General features: G+C 46.9%; 1 protein-coding gene and 1 pseudogene across 6 annotated transcripts in view; both read left to right on the top strand.

Moving 5' to 3' along the window:
* The first annotated feature begins 4,737 nt into the window (after nt 1-4,737).
* Nucleotides 4,738-18,563, top strand: part of LOC144099441 (RNA-binding protein Ro60-like) — a 35,112-nt gene continuing 21,286 nt past the window's right edge. For 3 of the 6 annotated variants that reach the window (XR_013307401.1, XM_077632737.1, XM_077632736.1), the window contains exons 1-5: nt 5,229-5,372; nt 7,514-7,844; nt 10,971-11,217; nt 13,711-13,949; nt 17,304-17,582. Coding sequence is in view for 5 of the 6 variants with exons in the window: in XM_077632737.1 (XP_077488863.1) it covers nt 5,356-5,372; nt 7,514-7,844; nt 10,971-11,217; nt 13,711-13,949; nt 17,304-17,582 (1,113 nt within the window). In the remaining variant the exon portion in view is untranslated. Of the gene's footprint in view, nt 4,845-5,228; nt 5,373-7,513; nt 7,845-10,970; nt 11,218-13,710; nt 13,950-17,303; nt 17,583-18,563 lie in introns of those variants that run through there. The other 3 variants (XM_077632739.1, XM_077632738.1, XM_077632740.1) reach the window with 2 other exon arrangements.
* Nucleotides 9,358-10,038, top strand: LOC144096832 (uncharacterized; annotated as a pseudogene).

Below are 18,563 nucleotides of genomic sequence, written 5' to 3'. Positions count from 1 at the left end.
GAAACACAGCTGACTAGGTTCCTTTGTGATGCACACGCGCACACTGCAGTGACCTTCGGAGTAACACAGCAGGCCTGACTGACCGGATTTCTCCAAATGACAAGCACGTGAGTTGATGAAATGACAACTGGAACAAGGGGAGTATCAGAAATGGCGAACGACTTGTGAATATTAAAAAAAAACTGCGATTGAAGGCACAGACACGTGCGCACTTACAAGGAAAAATGGCATGCGTCAGTGCGATGAAGGCGGCGGAAATCGTTTCTTACTGCTGTTTCAAGAATTTTCGGGTAAGAGGTTTCTTGTTGTACATCTTTGCAGCTGCGTTTTTGTCTGTTATGTCAAGCGCATGGTTTGTTAGCAATGGTTTGATGAACTTCTTGCATATAATATGCAGTAGTGCTTCCCTGTGGCCGCTTTCCTTGTTCTCGGAGATCAGGACAGGCAAACCCGTGATTTTCATCTGTCCAGTGGCCATGAAGATGCGTTCGGTCTTTGAGCATGATATCGACGAACTTCTTGAGGCCCTGTAACACTCTTAGGAGCACTAACGTCGGGTAAAAGAGTCCACCCATGTCTTGGTGGGCAGTCAAACAGTCTACAGCAGCATTTCCTTTGAATTTTTTCATCAAAGCCACACAGCTGTCACATTCGACCTTCTCAGAAACCACACGAGCTATGTAGCCCCCAATAAGACTGATAGCTGCCATTTCCGGAGTCGGCAGGAAAGGCTGCGACGACACACACGTCTTGGAGTGCGTTTGTAGCCAGTTCTATAGTTTCGTTTTCAGCAGCAGTGGCGGCTCCAGCTTCAGTTAAATTGTCAATGGCACGAAATGAGACAAAGGAAGTGGAGCTTATGACGTTGCTGTTCTCTGAGGCTGCAACAATGCCTGTACGTAGCATTTTCTCCAACCCGCTCAAAACACTTCTCACATCTAGCATGTCATTACATCCTGCTGAACGCCGCAGAGAGCTGAAGAGCGACTCAATGGGGTCACTTGAGAATTTGCGGGTCAAGACGAACTTGAAGTTGCACTCATTTAGCAAGAATCGGATGCAGTGCACATTTGACAGTGTCGTGAACATGAGGGCGTGGTAGGTCTCTTTAGCTAAAAAGCTCTCTTGGGTGCTCGCATTTTCAGGTCTTCCATGTACTCAACGAATTCGTGCTCCAGCCAGTGCAGCCTTCGATCGTCAATGTCCGAAAATTCTTTTATGTCCGGGTAGTTCTGATGAATGTGCTGGCTACGGTTACTGACGTCCATTGTTACAAACCACTTGTTCTTCTTGCACATGAACTCGACTGTCGGGCCTACGGTTAAGAACTTATCATCGCATGTGTGCCCAGCCTGTTCTTTCATAAAGTTCAAGGCAGCGGTACAGGAGATGAAAAGAGCTCAATCGCTGGTTTTACTGACATTTTCTCTATGGTGGATGGGTAGACGTGTTTTCTAGTGAGAAATCGCACTGGCTTCACGGTGGACCCCTTTTGAATGTTGTACAATTCTCTTACATAGAGTGAAGAGATTTCTTTGCTCCCATTTCCTTCGACAGGAACTGCGAACGTACGTTTTTGATTATGTGACTTTGGTCGAAAGCCAACATGAGGTGCCTAGACGGGTTGGCAGGATGTGGCACTCGTATTTGTGGCTGCGCTTGTGACAGGAATTCCATTGCATTCTCGTTGACCATGTGGTTGTCTGCGACGAGTCTGACAACTTTATATCCAATTTCTTCCGTCTTCTTTACCGCATGCCTGATAGCTTCTGCCAGCACTTCGCCTGTGCATCCCTTGGTGAAGAAATACCCCACTGGGATTTTGAACCTGGCGTGCAGCCCGCAGAGCAGGAAACACAACAAAGAATTGGCGAGTTCACCCTTTTCCTGCACTGGCAGCTACAGATGGTCAAGATCTGGGCTGATATCAATGTCTCCCAGAAAAGCGTCCCTCGATCTGCCTGTGATATTCCAGCTTCTGTTTGATGTGCATCTCGTCTATGACTAGGCCACACACTTGATTGCGAGGTAACTAAACAATCTAGCTCTGTGCTCAACCTTCTCTTGACCAGGCTACTGAACCCAACTTCTCCTGAGCAGGTCCCCATGTATTTGTTAAGTGTGGTTCTACTAGGCAGGAGAAGGAGTTGTTCTGCTCTGAGATGCTCATAGCACCTGGGAGAAATGTTGCGCAGAATGATGCAGTGTCGGACGGTGGTCTCACTCCACACTGGTTTTTTTGCCGTATAGTTAACAACCTGATCTAGTGATAGCCATATGGCTTTCTTGTCGTGTTGATTAGAGTCTGCCACAATCCGAAGGAACGTTTTTACGTGGAATTTTTCTTTGAGGCGTTCCAGTTCTTTTTTGTACGCGTCAACAGTGCATTTGAGCCTTTCATTTCGTGGCTTCCAAGCACGTTCCTTATCGCGCCACTTTTTTCGGTCAAGGAAAGCCGCTGATGATTTTTGGTTGTCTGTTTGGGTGCCGGACGAGAGTAAGACGAACGCGGTCTGACGGACTGGAACAGGACTTACTGTGCCAGCTGCATCACTTGATGCACTAGCCGCCAGGTAAAGCTCTACGGCCTCTACGGCGGTCACGCCCGATGGTCCAGGTTCAGGACTATGGACGGTGCCCACAGGCGAATCTTCGCGTTTTCGCTTTTTTATACTGCTGTCGTCGCGGGATTTTGTTGGTGCCAGACTTAGGTACGACGGGTACTGATTGAAGATGCTTGGCACGACACCCTTTTTCAACATCGTCAACTTGGTGTCTTCCCGAAAGTCACTTGGCTGGAAATGCAAGCTACAAACTACAAAATATTTTAATGTGGTGTTTGGCTGCCAGTTTTTTCTTCTAATTACCTTGAACCATCTTTCCTGGGGTTCTAAGTCGGCAGGAATTTCATAGAACGAAACGCCGGGCTTCTTGTTTCGCTGACTGGACGTGCAAAACGGAACGCAACAGCAACGCATTTTCGCTCGCTACTCCCTCCAGCAACTGCAGTCATCAACATGTCACTTGTTAAATGGTGACACTAAACACACCACTCAAATATTGTAAGAAACAGCGCACCAGAAGGCATACTTTTTGCTGAAACGGCAGTCACAAGAAAATTCTGTGCTGCCTGCGTGTCGTCTGCTAGGATGGATGGGTGGATGGATGGATACGGCTGAACCCTTTACATCGGGCGGTGGCTCAAGCCACCTAGCCATGTCTTGTGAAATTTTACTCCTGTCTTGATTTTAGCCACCAATCAGATAACCTTCGCTTGGTTACTTCTAACCTCTTAAAATCCACTTTCCCTACACTATCCCTAAACCCCAATGCCTTGGGTAAGTCAGCCCCGCTGCCTTCCACTGTAGGGTGAAGCCCTTTACAGAAAAGTATCAAGTGTTCAGCCGTTTCCTCCTCCTCTCCGCACGCAATGCACAAAGTGTCTATCTCCTGGTACCTGACTCTATACGTCCTAGTCCGCAAAACTCCAGTCCTGGCCTCAAACAACAAAGAACTTCCCCTACAATTATCATAGATATTTTCTTTGACAATTTCCTGTTTAAAGGTGCGGTATGTTTCCAGTGCCGATTTCGCCAGCATCCCTGTTTTCCACAAAGCTCTCTCTGTTCCTTTAACCTTTTTCTTAAGCGATAATTGCTGGTTTGCCCCCTTACTGCTGTCCAGATATTTGCTTGTCAATTTTCTAGTTCGCTTTCTCCATTTCGTGTCAACATTCTTTATATACAGGTATCTGAAAACTTTCCTAGCCCACCGCTTTTCCTCCATCTTTCTCAATCATTCCTCAAATGCTATCTTACTGCTAGCCTCTCTGCTCTCGAAAGACGCCCATCCCATATCACCCTGTACCCCCTGATTTGGTGTATTGCCATGTGCTCCCAAAGCTAACCTCCCTACTCCCCGTTGCCTAATTTCCAGCCTTGCTTGAACATCTGGCCTCATACACAGGACCGCATTACCGAAGGTCAGGCGAGGGACCATCACCCCTTTCCAGATCCCTCTTACCACCTCATACCTATTGTAATTCCGCAGTGCCCTATTTTTCATGTCAGCTGCATTCCTACTAGCTTTATTCATTACATATTTTTCATGCTCTGTCGGATACTCAAAACTGTTATTTATCCACACCCCAAGATACTTGTACTCATTCACTACTTTTAGCACGAACTCCTGTATTCTATGCTCGCCGCCCTCTTCATTAAATATCATGACTGCAGATTTTTCCTTACTATACTTGAAGCCTAATCTATCTCCCTCTGTACTGCATATGTCTAACAACTTCTGCAGGTCTTCCTTGTTGTCAGCCATTATCACTATATCGTCCGCGTATATTAGTCCCGGTAATGTCTGTTTAATCAATTCCCCTTGCTTGAAAAAAGATAGGTTGAAGCCTAGTCCGCTCCCCTCTAGATTGGTCTCCAACCCTTGCAGGTACAACATGAACAACAAAGGGGACAGAGTACAGCGCCGTTGTACGGCGGACGCGCGCTCTACGGCGGGCAGAAAAACCCCTGACGATTCAGGCATGTTCTTCAGGAGGCATTGGCTGTGTTTTTCTTTTTTAACATGACAACCACGGACAGAACTTATATTTTATTCAAAGCATGCTTTAAGCAAAATATATTTATACAATGTTTGTAAAGTTTGGTTTGTTTTGTTTTCTTTACGAAATTTATTTCGCTCAAAGTTTGACCCAATTCTTGGTCATTATAATAAAGTGCGGTCCGAAAATTAAATGTCGGCTCTTTGTCAGCTGTGCGGCTGACCTCTCTGGCCTCGTTTCAATAGTGCTCCACCCGCCTGCTGTCCGAGCGCTTCCCAGTTGGGTGAATACGCCAGAATATTTCTCTCAAGAGTGCGACTTGTCTACCTCGATTCTGGGGCGTGGCAATGGAAGCCACGTTTAATCATCCTAAACTACCAACGTGCAGCCGTGCGTTCGTCCGCTTCGCGTGCTGTATGTCGGCGTAGACGCCACGCGATCGGGCTGTTTCTGAACAGAGAGCGTCGCGAGCGGAAGCGAAAATTGGTTATCAGCTATTGCGAGCTGCCTACGCTTGTCGTCACCGGTTACCAGAATGGATAACTGATAAAAAAGCAGCCGATTCGTCGAGCCCATGGAGTCTTGCTCGCTCAAGACAAGTGGATTCGGTTTTCGAGTGACGCGCTGGCAGCTTGTTTCCTTTGTTTAAATCATCTGGCATGCAGCGTGATTTATGGCCGTTTTGTTGTTTGATGGAGTGAAAGCCACGAGCTGTTGTTTCGCGCGCTCTTCAAACTCGCGCTTCCGCCGATCGGGGGCTGCATTCCTTGGATAAGATCGTGGGCGTGTCATCGATGGCATTAATCGCCAAGTATTGCGATTTACAGTGCCATCTCCGAGCGTTCGTGTGGAAACTATTCATGCAAATTCCCTGACATATCGCATGACGAGGACGTATAATTGATTCCCTTGCTGCAGCCGCAGATTTGGAGAGGCTGTTTAATTGTCGCATGCATACTCGATCAAGCATGCATGACTGATGCGTTCCGCACCATTCGCTCGCTCGCGAAATCACATTTGCAGAGCTCAGGATACCTCGTGTGTAGCCTCGGTTAAAACGAGGGCGACATAAGTATACACGTTGTGTTTCACTGTTGGAATGCATTAGCCGCTCGAGAGAGTCGTGTTGTTGAATAGCGTAACCGCGTTTCTTTTTTGTTTTCATCCCAACTACATTATGCACAAGCGATCGGTGCCGCTCTTTGTTACGTCATCGCCGAGCGCTCTGGATTTGTGCAACAACTCCATCACACAGGTCATTGCGTAAACGGCATACAGGTACTAAGGATAAAGGCTTTATATCATAATAGAGAACCATGGGTAGTACAGGTACCATGCTTGATAGGCATTCCTATACGAGCTTTTTGTTTTGGTTCAATTTTTTTCATAGCTGAACTTGTAATGAGTTTGAGTCTAATAAGCATAATTGATTCCCTATGCCTGTTGTGCTACCTCTATTTTTAGCTTCCCCACACTGCTACCAGGAAGCAAATGAGTACTAAGATGGCTAGAAAAGCTCACCAGATATCTGTGCTCTATTCAGATGGCGGACAGGTGCCCTTACAATCAGTGGTTATGACTCAGTGGTTATGGCACTCAGCTGCTGACCCGAAAGATGTGGGGTCAATCCCGGCCACGGCAGTCGAATTTTTATGGAGGTGAAATTCTGTAGGCGCATGTACTGTGCGATGTCAGTGCGCATTAAATAACCTGAGGTGGTCAAAATTTCTGAAGCCCTTCACTACGGCATCCCTCATAGCCTGAGTCTCTTTGGGACATTAAACACCAATAAACTAAACTGAGCTCTTACAGGCATTACAGAATTCATGCAAGAGCAGAATTTTTCAGTTGACATGCACCTGTAGAAACTGCTGCTGTTTTCTGCACTTTTTTCAAGTAATTCATATTGAAAAGCAGTTATGACACATACATACTTGGCAAATGCAAATGTGACGAGTTGTCCCTATCACTGACACTGCTAAAATGTGCACTGTCATCATCTCCCGACCAATCAATTTGAAATACAACACAATGGACTGTCTTTGTACGCTGAACTAGCCGTGGTTTCATTTCCATTTGACATTGTCTTTTGTTTTGTAAACAGATGGTGAAGCTGGTTTAATACCTTTTTGGGATCCAAATACTTGCTTCCTTCTTAGTATTCAGTGGAGAACACACTGAATGAAATGTAACCACTGTTTAAGTTAAGGCTTTAGTGCAAACTTCAGGAAAAAACCATTTGGATCTTAAACCATTTGTGAGAACCGTGCAGAAACAAACACTAAAAGCTTGAGACCTAATCTCAAGATTAGGAGCAGCAAGATGACAAGAGAGGGAGTCAAAGATAAAAGAGCCTTGAACAAAGCCACTTGAGGAACGAGGCTTTGAAGTGGCAAATCCACCTTGGAATGACACAGCCTCAGTGCCTTAGCGGCTATGGTGTTCAGCTACTGTGCTCAAAGTCTTCAAATCAAATTCCTATGGAGGTGAAAACGCAAAAATGTCAGTGTGTTATGTGATGTCAGTTTAAAGAACCCCAGGTGGTCAAAATTATATCATTCTTTCCACTAAGGTGTCGCTCAAAACTCATGTGCACATACCATGTCATAAACTATATCAAATACTATATGCAGTACCATGTACCATATCATACTACTGCAAAATATGTTTTTCAAACATTCTTGAGCCACCGTCTGTTGTCTATTTCCAAATAAGCCCTCTCTTTTTCCATGAAAGTCTTCATACAGATTGAGGTACTGAGTGTAGTATATTGGTATGACATCAGTGAATTTTGTGAAAACAACTTTTAACACAGGAGGCACTAAACAGCCACAAAGCTTTCTAGTTTGCCTTTATAATAAGAAATTACTTATCACATACAAGTTCCTTGCTATATTTGCACCTGCCAAGACCTTGTGCAATTTGACAAGCCATGTGCCTCATGTCGTGCAGGTCACCATTCACAATGGGCGGTGGTGACGACGAGAATCTATTGCGACTGCGGCGCTTTCTGCGCACGGGCCTGGAGGGTGGCCGCTACCAGGCAGGCGGCGTAGGGGGTGCCAGCACCAAGTTCTCGAGTGAGTCGGCGCCAACTGTGCACGCATTGCTCGATGAACATCGGGGACCCGAGCTGGTCAAGGAACTGCTCCATGTGGCAGCCTGCGACGGTGATTCGCTGCAGCGTGCAGTGTGCCCGGAAGCCGTTGCATATGTGCTAGCACTCTGTGCAGCCTCGGACCACCGGCCCACCAAGACAGCTGCCTACTCTGCCTTTCCGCAGGCAAGCACACTTTAGTCATGTGCTTTAAACCAGGTCTCATTGATCATGCCAGTTGGGATGCTTCGCTTTGAAACCTATGTAGTCCCAGTGGCCACTGTGGGGAGGTTAGCTGACAGTTTCACCACCTATGAGCTGGTCTGTTAGTCATAAGTGACATCCTGCAATTTTTATTCCTTTACTATGTTTATGTTCTGAGCAGCGCTGAGCAGCGCTGAGCAGTTCATCTGGACGTTACAAGTGGTGTGACAGTCTCAACCTCCGAGCCTTGGCCTAATCATATCACTGGATTTCAATACATGGGCCCTGTAGGCAGTTTTGTGGCGGGTATGATCAGAAGGCTCTGCTGTGAACTTGGTCCTGGTCCTTTTCCTATTAACTTTACCATGATGTGTACTCTGAGGTGTGATGTAGGAGATAGTGGAATTTTTTTTAGAGCTGCGGCGCTAGTTCACACCCTCTATTTGCACGCATGTTTGGGTAGCGGCAATATGAACGAGAACGGTCGGTTTGCTTGCAAGAGCAAATCATGTTGTTACTACTTCTACACTGAAGTTGAAAATGTGTCATAGGCATTATCTGTCTAGAGGAACAACGTCCAGAACAAAGTAAAAAGTGCACTTTTTATTCATTTTTAGAGGGTAACCATTGCCTGAATGTAGGTAATGTGTTATCTTTGGTACTGGAGCTGCCTCTGAATGGGGCCATGAAAACTGCAGCATTGCTCGATATCGCTTCATTTCCTGGTAATGTGTGAGGGTGTTGGACTGGGAGTCTGTTTCTCCGATTTGCTTGGCATGTCTAGAATAATCATGGAAAGATTGGAAAGGACACTTAAGCTCCGCCATAAGGGTATGACACGACAGCATTAATAGGTTAATGCCCATATATGCGGAATTGGTCATTCTCGACATTATGTTCATAGATCCCTGAGAGTCTTAATACCACTCCTGGCGCGTTGGTGCAAGCAATGCACCACTGCCAGGTGCTGCCACTGGTGTGGCTTGTGTGACCCAGGTTGCTCTTCTTGAGAAGCCTCTCACGACCTATCATTAATGTAACTGCCACCTGCCATGATGGTCAGTTTGCTCACAATCTAGTGGGCAGGTTGTGATGATGGCACAAGGTCACGTGACCATGGTGGCCCTCATAGGTTGCCTCTCCAAGGATTTGAGGAGCTGCGCTAGATTTTCTGCAGATTAGGAGGCTTAACGCTATTGGATTAAAATAATTTGCTGCCTTTTAGATTGCATGCATACTTAATGGTGCTGAAAGCCATTTCAGTACACTTAAGAGAGGGCATGTTGTGTATTAACATCGTCCAATTCTTTTCCAGTGTATTCACGTATAATTGCTTGTAGAGTACGACAGTGCCCAGAGCATGGTATAACGAAACAGAGACACACATGGTGACAGCGGGAACTACCGTAATTGCACAAACAGAATGCGACCACAAATTTAATGCATTGGGAGTTTCGCCCTTTTAAGGAATTGAAGAACAATATTACGACTATAAATGCACTTTATCGAAATGTACCGCAACACGTGCTCCCTCTTTGACGCACACACCGGTAACGTGGTGGCCTACTACATGGACGTGCCCGAGCCCTTTGAGGCGATGAAGGAGCTGCTCGCTTTCCAGTTTGAAGACGACCACGAGGAGATTCACAACTTTGCAAACAATATCTACGCCCTGGCCGAGAAGCTCGTCCCGAAAAAAAACTGCATGGAGATTGTGTCGCCCCCGAGCGCGGGCAAGAATTTTTTTTTTTCGACCCAATATTGTCGTTTTACATTAACCGTGGCACGATCCGCAACTTTAGCAGGTTTTCAAACTCTCCCCTGCAAGACACGGTGGGCCGCCGCATTCTGGTCTGCAACAAGCCAAACTGAGAATCTACTGCGTTCGACGCGGTAAAAAAAATTTTTGGTGGTGACATGGACTCTGTGGACGTCAAGTACTCGCAGGACCAGACCATGCCGCGCATGCCGGTCATTGTCCTCTCAAACAATGACGTGTTCCCGCAAGACGGCGCGCGCGTTCAATCACCGCATGTGCCGGTACCAATGGAAGCCCTGCCCTGCCCTCAAGCGCTACGAAAAGAAGATCCACCTGCTGGCGCTGATTGACCTGTTTGATAATTATGTAACTGACGGCGACTACGTTGCCATTTGGGCCTCAGCGCATCCTCAGTAAACCTTTTCACCCTGAGTACTTAGTCAATACTTCGCATTTCACTACCACACCACCTACGACATTGTGCTTAGGTTAGGTTAGATTAGGTTAGGTTAGCAAAGGAAAAACAAAGAAATGCGTCCTAGGTTTGGGCCAGCTATAGCTGAGGGCATGTGTGAATGCAGTATTGTTTTCCCTTTCATAAATGTCATTAAAGATGTTACATGTAAAAAATGTGCACTACACAATTGATTACGACCAAGCCCCCCACTTGAATGGACACGGGTTTTTGCGCAGTATCAGCCACAGCTGCCCAGTTCTGTGTATGTTCAACTTTTTTCTTCTTTAGTCAGCAGTCCTCTTCCACTGCTTCACCTTTTCCAACTGGTCACACCACCCTCTTTTAAGTCAGTAGCAGCCGCCGTGTCTCTGGCTTGGGATTCTTTGATGTGCACCAACATCGCACACCACACAGGCATTTTTCATATTTTGCGGTGGTCACGTTTTGATGGATGCAATATGCAAAAGATGCCTGTGTGTTGTGCGGTATCGGAGCATGTTAAAATAAACCGAGGCGGTTGAAATTTCTCTGGAACCCTCCCCTAAAAATGCTGGCTCCTCCTCATAGCTCAGGTGTGTAGTGATTGAGGTTGCTGTAGGCATTTCAGAAAGCAGTGAAACAAGAAAAAAAAATGCATGGTATATTTGTACATTGGTTCCGAATATAACTCGAGGAGCGTTCTGAAGCAGATGATTGCAGGGGAAAAAACATGCATTTTATTCGTGTAAATAGAGCAGCTTGTGTGGCAACACTCATGTTCAATGTCAGAAGTTACCCAGCACTACCACCCACCTATGCTCACATCTGTGACATTTTTGCATTTTTCTCTGAAACTTGCTTCCCTCCTGGAAACCTGCTCCCAATCAGCTTCTGACCAAAGGAGGCATTGCAGGTATGCAGGTGCCCCGCGCAGCTGTTTGCAGTCACCCGCTACCTGGAGGAAGTGAGCGAAGGTACGGGCTGGGGCCGCGCCCACCGTCGAGCGGTATCACGCTGGTACACGGCCGGTGAGGTAGAAAATGGTGAAGGCGGGGCCCGTCGGCTGGCAGCACAGACGACGCGTGTGGTGCGGCGCCATCGATGGACGCACGCCGACCTGCTGCGGCTGGCTCACGTCCGACCGCCCGCGCACAGGCCAGGTAGGAATACTCATGCAGTTACTCATCACTTTGTGCTGCTGTGCTTTGCTGAGAAGTTTTGCTGAGAAGTTTGGTATAGCATAATGACTCGGTTCTAGTGACACGCTTCGCCAAACAGCAAGCCCTGCTAAACAGCACAGCAGCATAAGTCGCAAAGCTTTTCATTGAATGCATCGCCACCTGCGACACGGCGTCCCCAAAGTACCCATCACAGACACGGGAGGAGTGTTTACAGCAACGCTGACAAGCCATCTTGCGCTATAGTCAGACAAGCCTCCGGAGGACAATTGCATATCATCCGCAGACAAACAGCTTCATAGAGTGCTTGAACAAGACCATCGCAGACATGCTTGCCACGTACGTACACGCGGCACACAAGACCTGGGATGTCGACATTTTCGACGTTGTCTTTGCCTATAACACCGCAGTACAGGAGACCACCCAGGTGACACCTTTTAGGCTTGTTCATGGCGGGGAAGCAATGACCACTCTTGACATCATGCTGCCAAACGTCAGTGACGGTGGCGACCTCAATATCACCACCTATTTTCAACATGCACAAGAAGCCACTTCACTTGCCCAGCTATGGAACAAAGATCAAAAGTTCACTAATGCCCAACACTACAACATGTGCTGACGCCACACGGAATACAAACAAGATGATCATGTTGGGGTGCGTGTGCGTGCCCATTTGCCACTGTCGGACAGAGTGAAAAGCTTTTGCGCCTCTACAGCCCATGCAAGATCGTCGTTGAATTGTAGAACTTGACTACGAAGTCATTGCTGACAGAGTCACAGCACGTCAGCTGTGCTGCGCATGCCCAGGCATTGCGCATATTGTGCACCTAAAGCGGTATTATGTGCACTAATGGATGCTTTGTGTTTTTAGATTCTCAGTGTTTATCTTGGCCCACTGTTTTTAATTCTTTCGTTGCCGTGGGTAAAATGACCATTTTTTGTAGGTTTCAGTGGCTTTTTCTTTCTGTAAAAACTATTACATTTAAAATTTAATGCTGTAAAGGAAAACAAAGCTGAATAAAGGTGCTTTTTATGCATATAAGAGTGAATGACAAATTTCAGGTTGCAACAGAAAGTTTTATTTGCCGAAAGCAAGACTTTACGAAAAAGTGAACAAAACTTGTAAGGACGTGCTTGTATCTAAAAAGAAAAAACTGGTAAGGATTTTCTGAAACATGCAAAAAAACTGATATTCTATTGGCCACTTTTTGTAAAAAAATCAAATTTATCTTAAATGGTATTATTGCTACAAAACAATAACTGGAAACCTAGTAGTTCGGCACCGGAGCATGGCCGCCTGTGTCGCAGGCTGGTTTCTGTCATCGCTCATGTCGGGACTTAATCCCATTGAAAAGGCAGTACATATCTTCAGACTCTCTGCTGCACAGGTCGTTGATAAAATCAATCGCAGACAAACCGGAGTCCTGATATTTCCGATGTTTTAGAGTGTGCGTCGCACATGCAGGGGCTGCCAAGTGACTTTCATGCTACCGCATCTTCGGAGTGCGTTTGAAACATGCCACCTTGAGGGAAAAAAGGAACCACATCGAAAACGAAATTTCATTTCACTAATTACAATTCAGATGACGCATCTTGCCTGTAAGCAGTGTGGAAGGCTCCGAAGTTGAGTGGCAAAGTCATCTGCTCAAGTGTGGTACTGTGTCTTCACAGTTTGTTACAAAAATGCCACCTTGCGGAAAAAAGAAATCTACATCAGAAACAAAACTTCGGTTCTTTGACTACAAGCGAGATGTGCAGCATGCCTGTAAGCAACATAGAAGGTTCTGAAATCTGTGTGCGAAGTCATTGTTAGTGGACAACGATTCTCAATGGCCATGGAAGGAAAGAGTTAAAGCATTAGGCCATTGCTTCTTTGGGAGGGAGTAATGGTGGTAAGCTTTGTAATGTTTGTTTATTTATGCTCAAGGCCACTGGCACGCAGCTTTATCACATTCTATCTGATCTATGCGGAATGATTGCTGGCACGGCTAACAGCTTCTATGCTATTCAACATTGTAGCAGGTTGTTTCAGTACCTCATCTCGAAAGTTCTTTGTCAGCTTTAGATCGAGTACAGCGGAGAGCAGTGGTGATTCTCTTCTTCGACGAGTACTGAGCATATTCGTTGCTACAACCACCGCTGATTTGTTCAGTTCTTTGTGGATGCAAGTCAGCCTAATAGAGAGTTTTGTTTGGAAGCGTTTCACTACCTTCCTTTCTGCTTACTGGACTGCCATCACCACCACATGACAATATTCACGGCATACTACCTCATTCCACTTGTGCTAAAAGTCAAAGGCCTTTCATGACTCATGGCCTTGGAGCCTGCTCACTGAAACGATGCGATCCAGAATTGAATGGAAGTGGAATATGTCTTTCTTTTGTGCAGTTACATGTCTGGCGGTGGTGTTTATGGTTGCACATACTGCAGTGGCATGTGTGGTTGCAGGTTTTACAGTGGTGTGTGTGGTTGCAGGGGTCGCAGTGGTTCTGCGCTACCTGGCGCGGGGCCTGCCAGCAGCTGTCAAGTTGGTGGAAGAGCAGGAGGCCGAGAAGGGGGGCGGTGCAGAGGAGGAGGCACGAGAGGCCCTGGCTTACTTGAAGGCGGTGCACAACGTGCGGCACACACAGGACGAGCAGCTGGCCGCCCGCCTGGTGGAGGAGCACCAGCTGGCGCTGCAGCACGTGCCGTCGCACTTGCTGCGCTCCAAGGAGGTAGTATGGGACAAGACTGCATGGGAGTGGATAACGCAATGCACTTGCTGACGCACTCAGCTACATTCTAAAGGCCACTGAAGGCACCTTTTCCTGAAAGTTGGTCTAGACTAATATTTGCCGTCCCACCGTAAAAAGGTCCACTATTCCTCGACATTGGTTCAACAAGAGAAGCCTGTAATCCAGTTTTACCTCCTTCTATCCACTTTGTTTCCTCTGAGACAACCCCAGGAAAAGAAAGCATGGATTATGCGTCAATTGTTTGAGCTGCAGGTGCATGTACTGCAGGTGCATGCTCACCTTGACAAAAACGTTGTCAGTGAGTTGTGTGGCGCAAAGCATCTCTTACACTGCAGTGTGGCCTAATTAATTTGATTTCTGTTAATAGAGATATCTGGATATATCACACTGCCAATGCAGTCTCTACCAACGACCATGTAAGTCTGCGGCTTTGGGAGCTCGTTAATTCGGACGCGCCTGGGCTAACGCCAGTTCATAAGGATTCACTCCCGACCATAGGTCGTGTCGCGTTATTCATGGAAAGCACAGCGTGTGATTTTCCAAATATGTATCCCACTTCAAGTCAAATATCACGTCACAAAAAAAACGAAAAAGTCGTGCAGACACACAGTTTCTGTTTTTCTATACTGAGTTTTGCCCCAGGCTGCTGTAATGTCAGCTGAGCTGCACATTAGCCGGCCAGCTGAGTGCGTTCTGCGTAGTTTTGGACGCTGACTGGAGCGTCGCTGCGCTAATTTTCTCACCAGTAGGCATCTTGCCATTCCGGTTACTCCTGCGTCAACATGTGTTTTCCTCATTTCCGTCTCTGCATGGTTTTTCCATTCTTCCCATGCACCAAAACTGTGTGCACATCACGTGCCGCCTGCAGTTTATGGGATGCAGCCTCTTGTTGGGAGGATCAACTGCTGCTGCCTCACACTGTGAGGGAGCCCGCGGGGATCTTTGGCATTTCGGAGCAATTCTGCAGTGACATTTCGGACAGTGTGCACCCATTAGAGTATGTGATGGAACTGAGAAAAATCATCGTTGCCATGCAGTTTTGATTTCAAAACCAGACAGCTGCCACCTAGGTTTTCACCAGATCAATTTACTGTGATGCAAACAGTCCTCTAGAAGTTTTTTGGGGGCCACTTGTTAATTCGGACATTTTTCCTGGTCCATTGAAATTCATATTGACGACATTGGGGCAGAAATATGCAACACTGATGGGCCACTTATTTACTGGTGTTTTTAGAGCAATTACTGCACTAATCTTGGCTTCAAGAACTCCCTTTGCATGTGATGGGAATGAGCAGTTTTGGCATTGAATATAACTAGGGGTGTGCGCATATTGAAATTTTCGAATACGAATCGAATACGAATATGAAGAAAAAATGGCTTCAAATATCGAATATCTGTTCAGCACAGAAAAAATTTCAGAAAACGATGAGCAAGCAAACATTGTTGACCTTATTTTTTTCAAAATAGTGTATGGTCTTTGCAACTAAAATAAACAAAACTAGACTGCCTCAGTACTATACTGAGACTATACTATGACTACACTATGACTATACTATGACTATACTATGACTATACTCTGAGTACTATACTATGACTGCCTCAGAAATATATACTACTTGATTAAACAGCATAACAGTATCCAAACTATAATGAGGTCATGCAAAACAAAATCCATAAAATGACAAGACTGGCAACAAAAAATAACATGATGACTAGTAAAACCTCATTCATTTGGAATTCAAGGGACCGGAAGAAATGCCCGGTTCATCCGAAGGCCCCTGTTAATAAAATTGCCCCCCCCCCCCCAAAAAATGCTGCCTAAAGTGCTGAAGATGCAGTAAGGCATTATGAGGTGGCTCCATAGCGCTGACACCTGTAAGCCCGTGACGAGCCACCCGTTTTGGAGTGCTGGAAGAACAACACATATGCAAGCAAGGGGCCGGGGAACACACACTGGCGTCGGAGCGGCGAGGTGGTTTTTAAAAAGGAAAAAAGAAATAAGCCGCGCGGAGCTGGGATTGGACTATCGGCGAATGCGCGGGCCAACATTTGAAGTTGCCGCGGGGGAGCGGTGAAGCTCAGAAACCGAAACTACGCAGCCAGGCTTTTTTTTTTTTTTCCCCTAGCGACAGAGGCCTTCCGATTGTTGCCACGCCTGCCGTTACGCCCGCTAAAGAGATGTGCAGGTCACAATGCACCATGCAATAGGCGAGATTTTAACAGGATCGCTTGCCCTATTTTGACTACTCGACGCGCCCCTTCATGAGGCTCCCGCGGCATTCCGCAAGTAGGCTTTCCCGCATAGCGTAGTTTACAAAACGGGATGGCGGAAGTCACGCTCCGAGAGTTAAGAAGGCGACAGGACGCATTCTTCGGATGTGGGCATTAAATACGTAACGCATTACCGAAGGATTAAAAAAGCGCGATTTCGCGTTTCGATTGCTCGAAGCGGGCCGTCGGCCATCTTGTTCGCACCACAGGTGATATGTGGGGAAGCCCACTCGGGGAGATCTCACGAGGTGAAGCCTTGCGGCGTCGGGATGCGGTCGGTCCGCGTGATAAACGGCGGAGAAGGAAGGGGATAGGACCTCTGTTTTGTTTTCCTGGAATTTAAACTCGATTATCGGCTAATTTGCCCAGATATTGTCATTTCGCCACGGTCGAGTTTATGAAAGTACGGTCGCTGGCGAGTATTCGGGAATTTTCGAATATTCGGAAATTCACGAATATCAATTTTTGAATACGAATACGAATCGAATATCAAACATATTCCATTCATTTTCGAAATTTCGAATATTCGCACACCCCTAAATATAACAGAAATGTTTGGCTAAGGGCTCATTTCTTCCAGAGTACGAGGAAGGGTTTGGTGTGTTCTTAGGTAATAAATTTGCTGAATTTCATCTTCATGCTGATAGGCAAGAAAATGCGGCTCACTTCATTTGATGGCTGTACTGCTGCACACGACATCAGAAGTCAGCAACCAGAACTTTTGCTTAAATTCAAATGACCCCATCCAGGTTACTTCTGAGATTGTCTACTTGAAAATTTCAAGACTGCCTTACCAGGTTGAAATTGACTGCAAAAACTGCAGCATTCTTTAACCTGTGGAATGTGCAGTCAGTGATTGAGATTAATGCCTAATCAGCAGATTCATATATATTGGCAGTAGGACCTGGCTTGTGTCAGTCAATCCACCAACGGTTTCAGCTCGTGCTGGTGTTGTCGCCAACCTACGAATGTTTTGGCTGCTTTTTGTTCTGTCTCGCCCATCGACCACACTGATGTCACTCTTGTCCTCTCCCTTCCCCTTGGTCTGACTGTGACGACCAGGTATGGCTGTGCCTGGTGCGGAGGCTGCCCTTGGCTGAGCTGGTGGCGCACGTGCCGCGTCTGTCGCGGGCAGGCCTGCTGTCTCGGGGCCCCTTAGTGGGGCTGCTACGGGAGCGGCTGCGATCGGCCGCAGAGCAGAAACCGCCCCCGCTGGGGCCCCTGGAGACGTACGCCCTCAAGCGCCACCTGGAGGCCAGCCGCCCCAAGCAACACCACCGTCCTGCTTCGTCCCAGCAGCTGGACGACGTCATAGCTGCCCTGCACGAGCACTCTTTCAAGGTGACCGGTCATGCCCTGCTCATTTGTGGCTGAGTGGTAGGGGCCTAGCCAGAGGTCTTTTCCAATGGTAGCTGCATAGTAGGACCACACTGTAATGAACAAGTGAAAATTGTGAAATGGCTCAACATACCCGAAATTCATAATGTAAAATGTCCCAAAAAGGCATGAGAGAGCAGCTCAGCGTAAATGTTGAAGGGACGGCAACTAAATTTTGAAGGGACGGCAACTCGGGTGACCTTTACTAGAAACCAGGGACAGACCGCGAAGTTATGGCGCTGTCTTGAAAGCACCTGCGACGATTCCGGAAGCAGCGAAAAGCACCACCAAATGAAAGGTTCGTTTCTCTGCACTACACCTGCCAGCTTACTGCAGTAGAAGGCCAAACTCTAGTCAGAGTGGCTTCCCCGCATCACAGCAGTATCGCGGGAAAAATGGTGCATTATAATGAAACCTGCCTCTATTTTCATCACCTCTGGGACAGCTCCCTTGAGTTTGACAGCCACACTGCATGATGGATACTGCATGGCTGCAGCCACCTGCACTGCTGCTTTTGGGCTGTGCCGACTGGTGCAAACGCTTGCTAACTTCTTGCCTACCAGCTCTCCAGCACCTCCTATTTATATCTTCTGCAGTGCTGTTCATGTGTGGAAGATGAAGGCGCGAGCCATGGCACAAAAGCTTGTCGCATCGCAATTAGTCACTTGCACACTGTGGCAAAGCATGCCCCTTGCCATTGGAGGGACTTGCCACACCGCTGTCATGAAGTAATGCCAATGATGACTGGAGGCAACTGGCAGCTAATGCCTAGCTGCTTTGCTGTCTAAGCATTGCAGAAACCTACTGTTTGCTAATTTCAATTGGTCATTATTATGTTTATAGTGTGCTGATAACAGTATTAGATCTTTTATGGAAGGCAGATATTTTGGACATGCCTCATTATTTGGATTTTTTGCGGCACCGCAGCATGTCCCATGAGCCAGT

The sequence above is a fragment of the Amblyomma americanum genome, chromosome 7 (assembly GCF_052857255.1).
Source record: "Amblyomma americanum isolate KBUSLIRL-KWMA chromosome 7, ASM5285725v1, whole genome shotgun sequence".
NCBI classification, from domain to species: Eukaryota; Metazoa; Arthropoda; class Arachnida; order Ixodida; family Ixodidae; genus Amblyomma; species Amblyomma americanum.
Note: the sequence above shows the minus strand (reverse complement) of the source record. Positions and strands in the feature narration are given on the sequence as shown.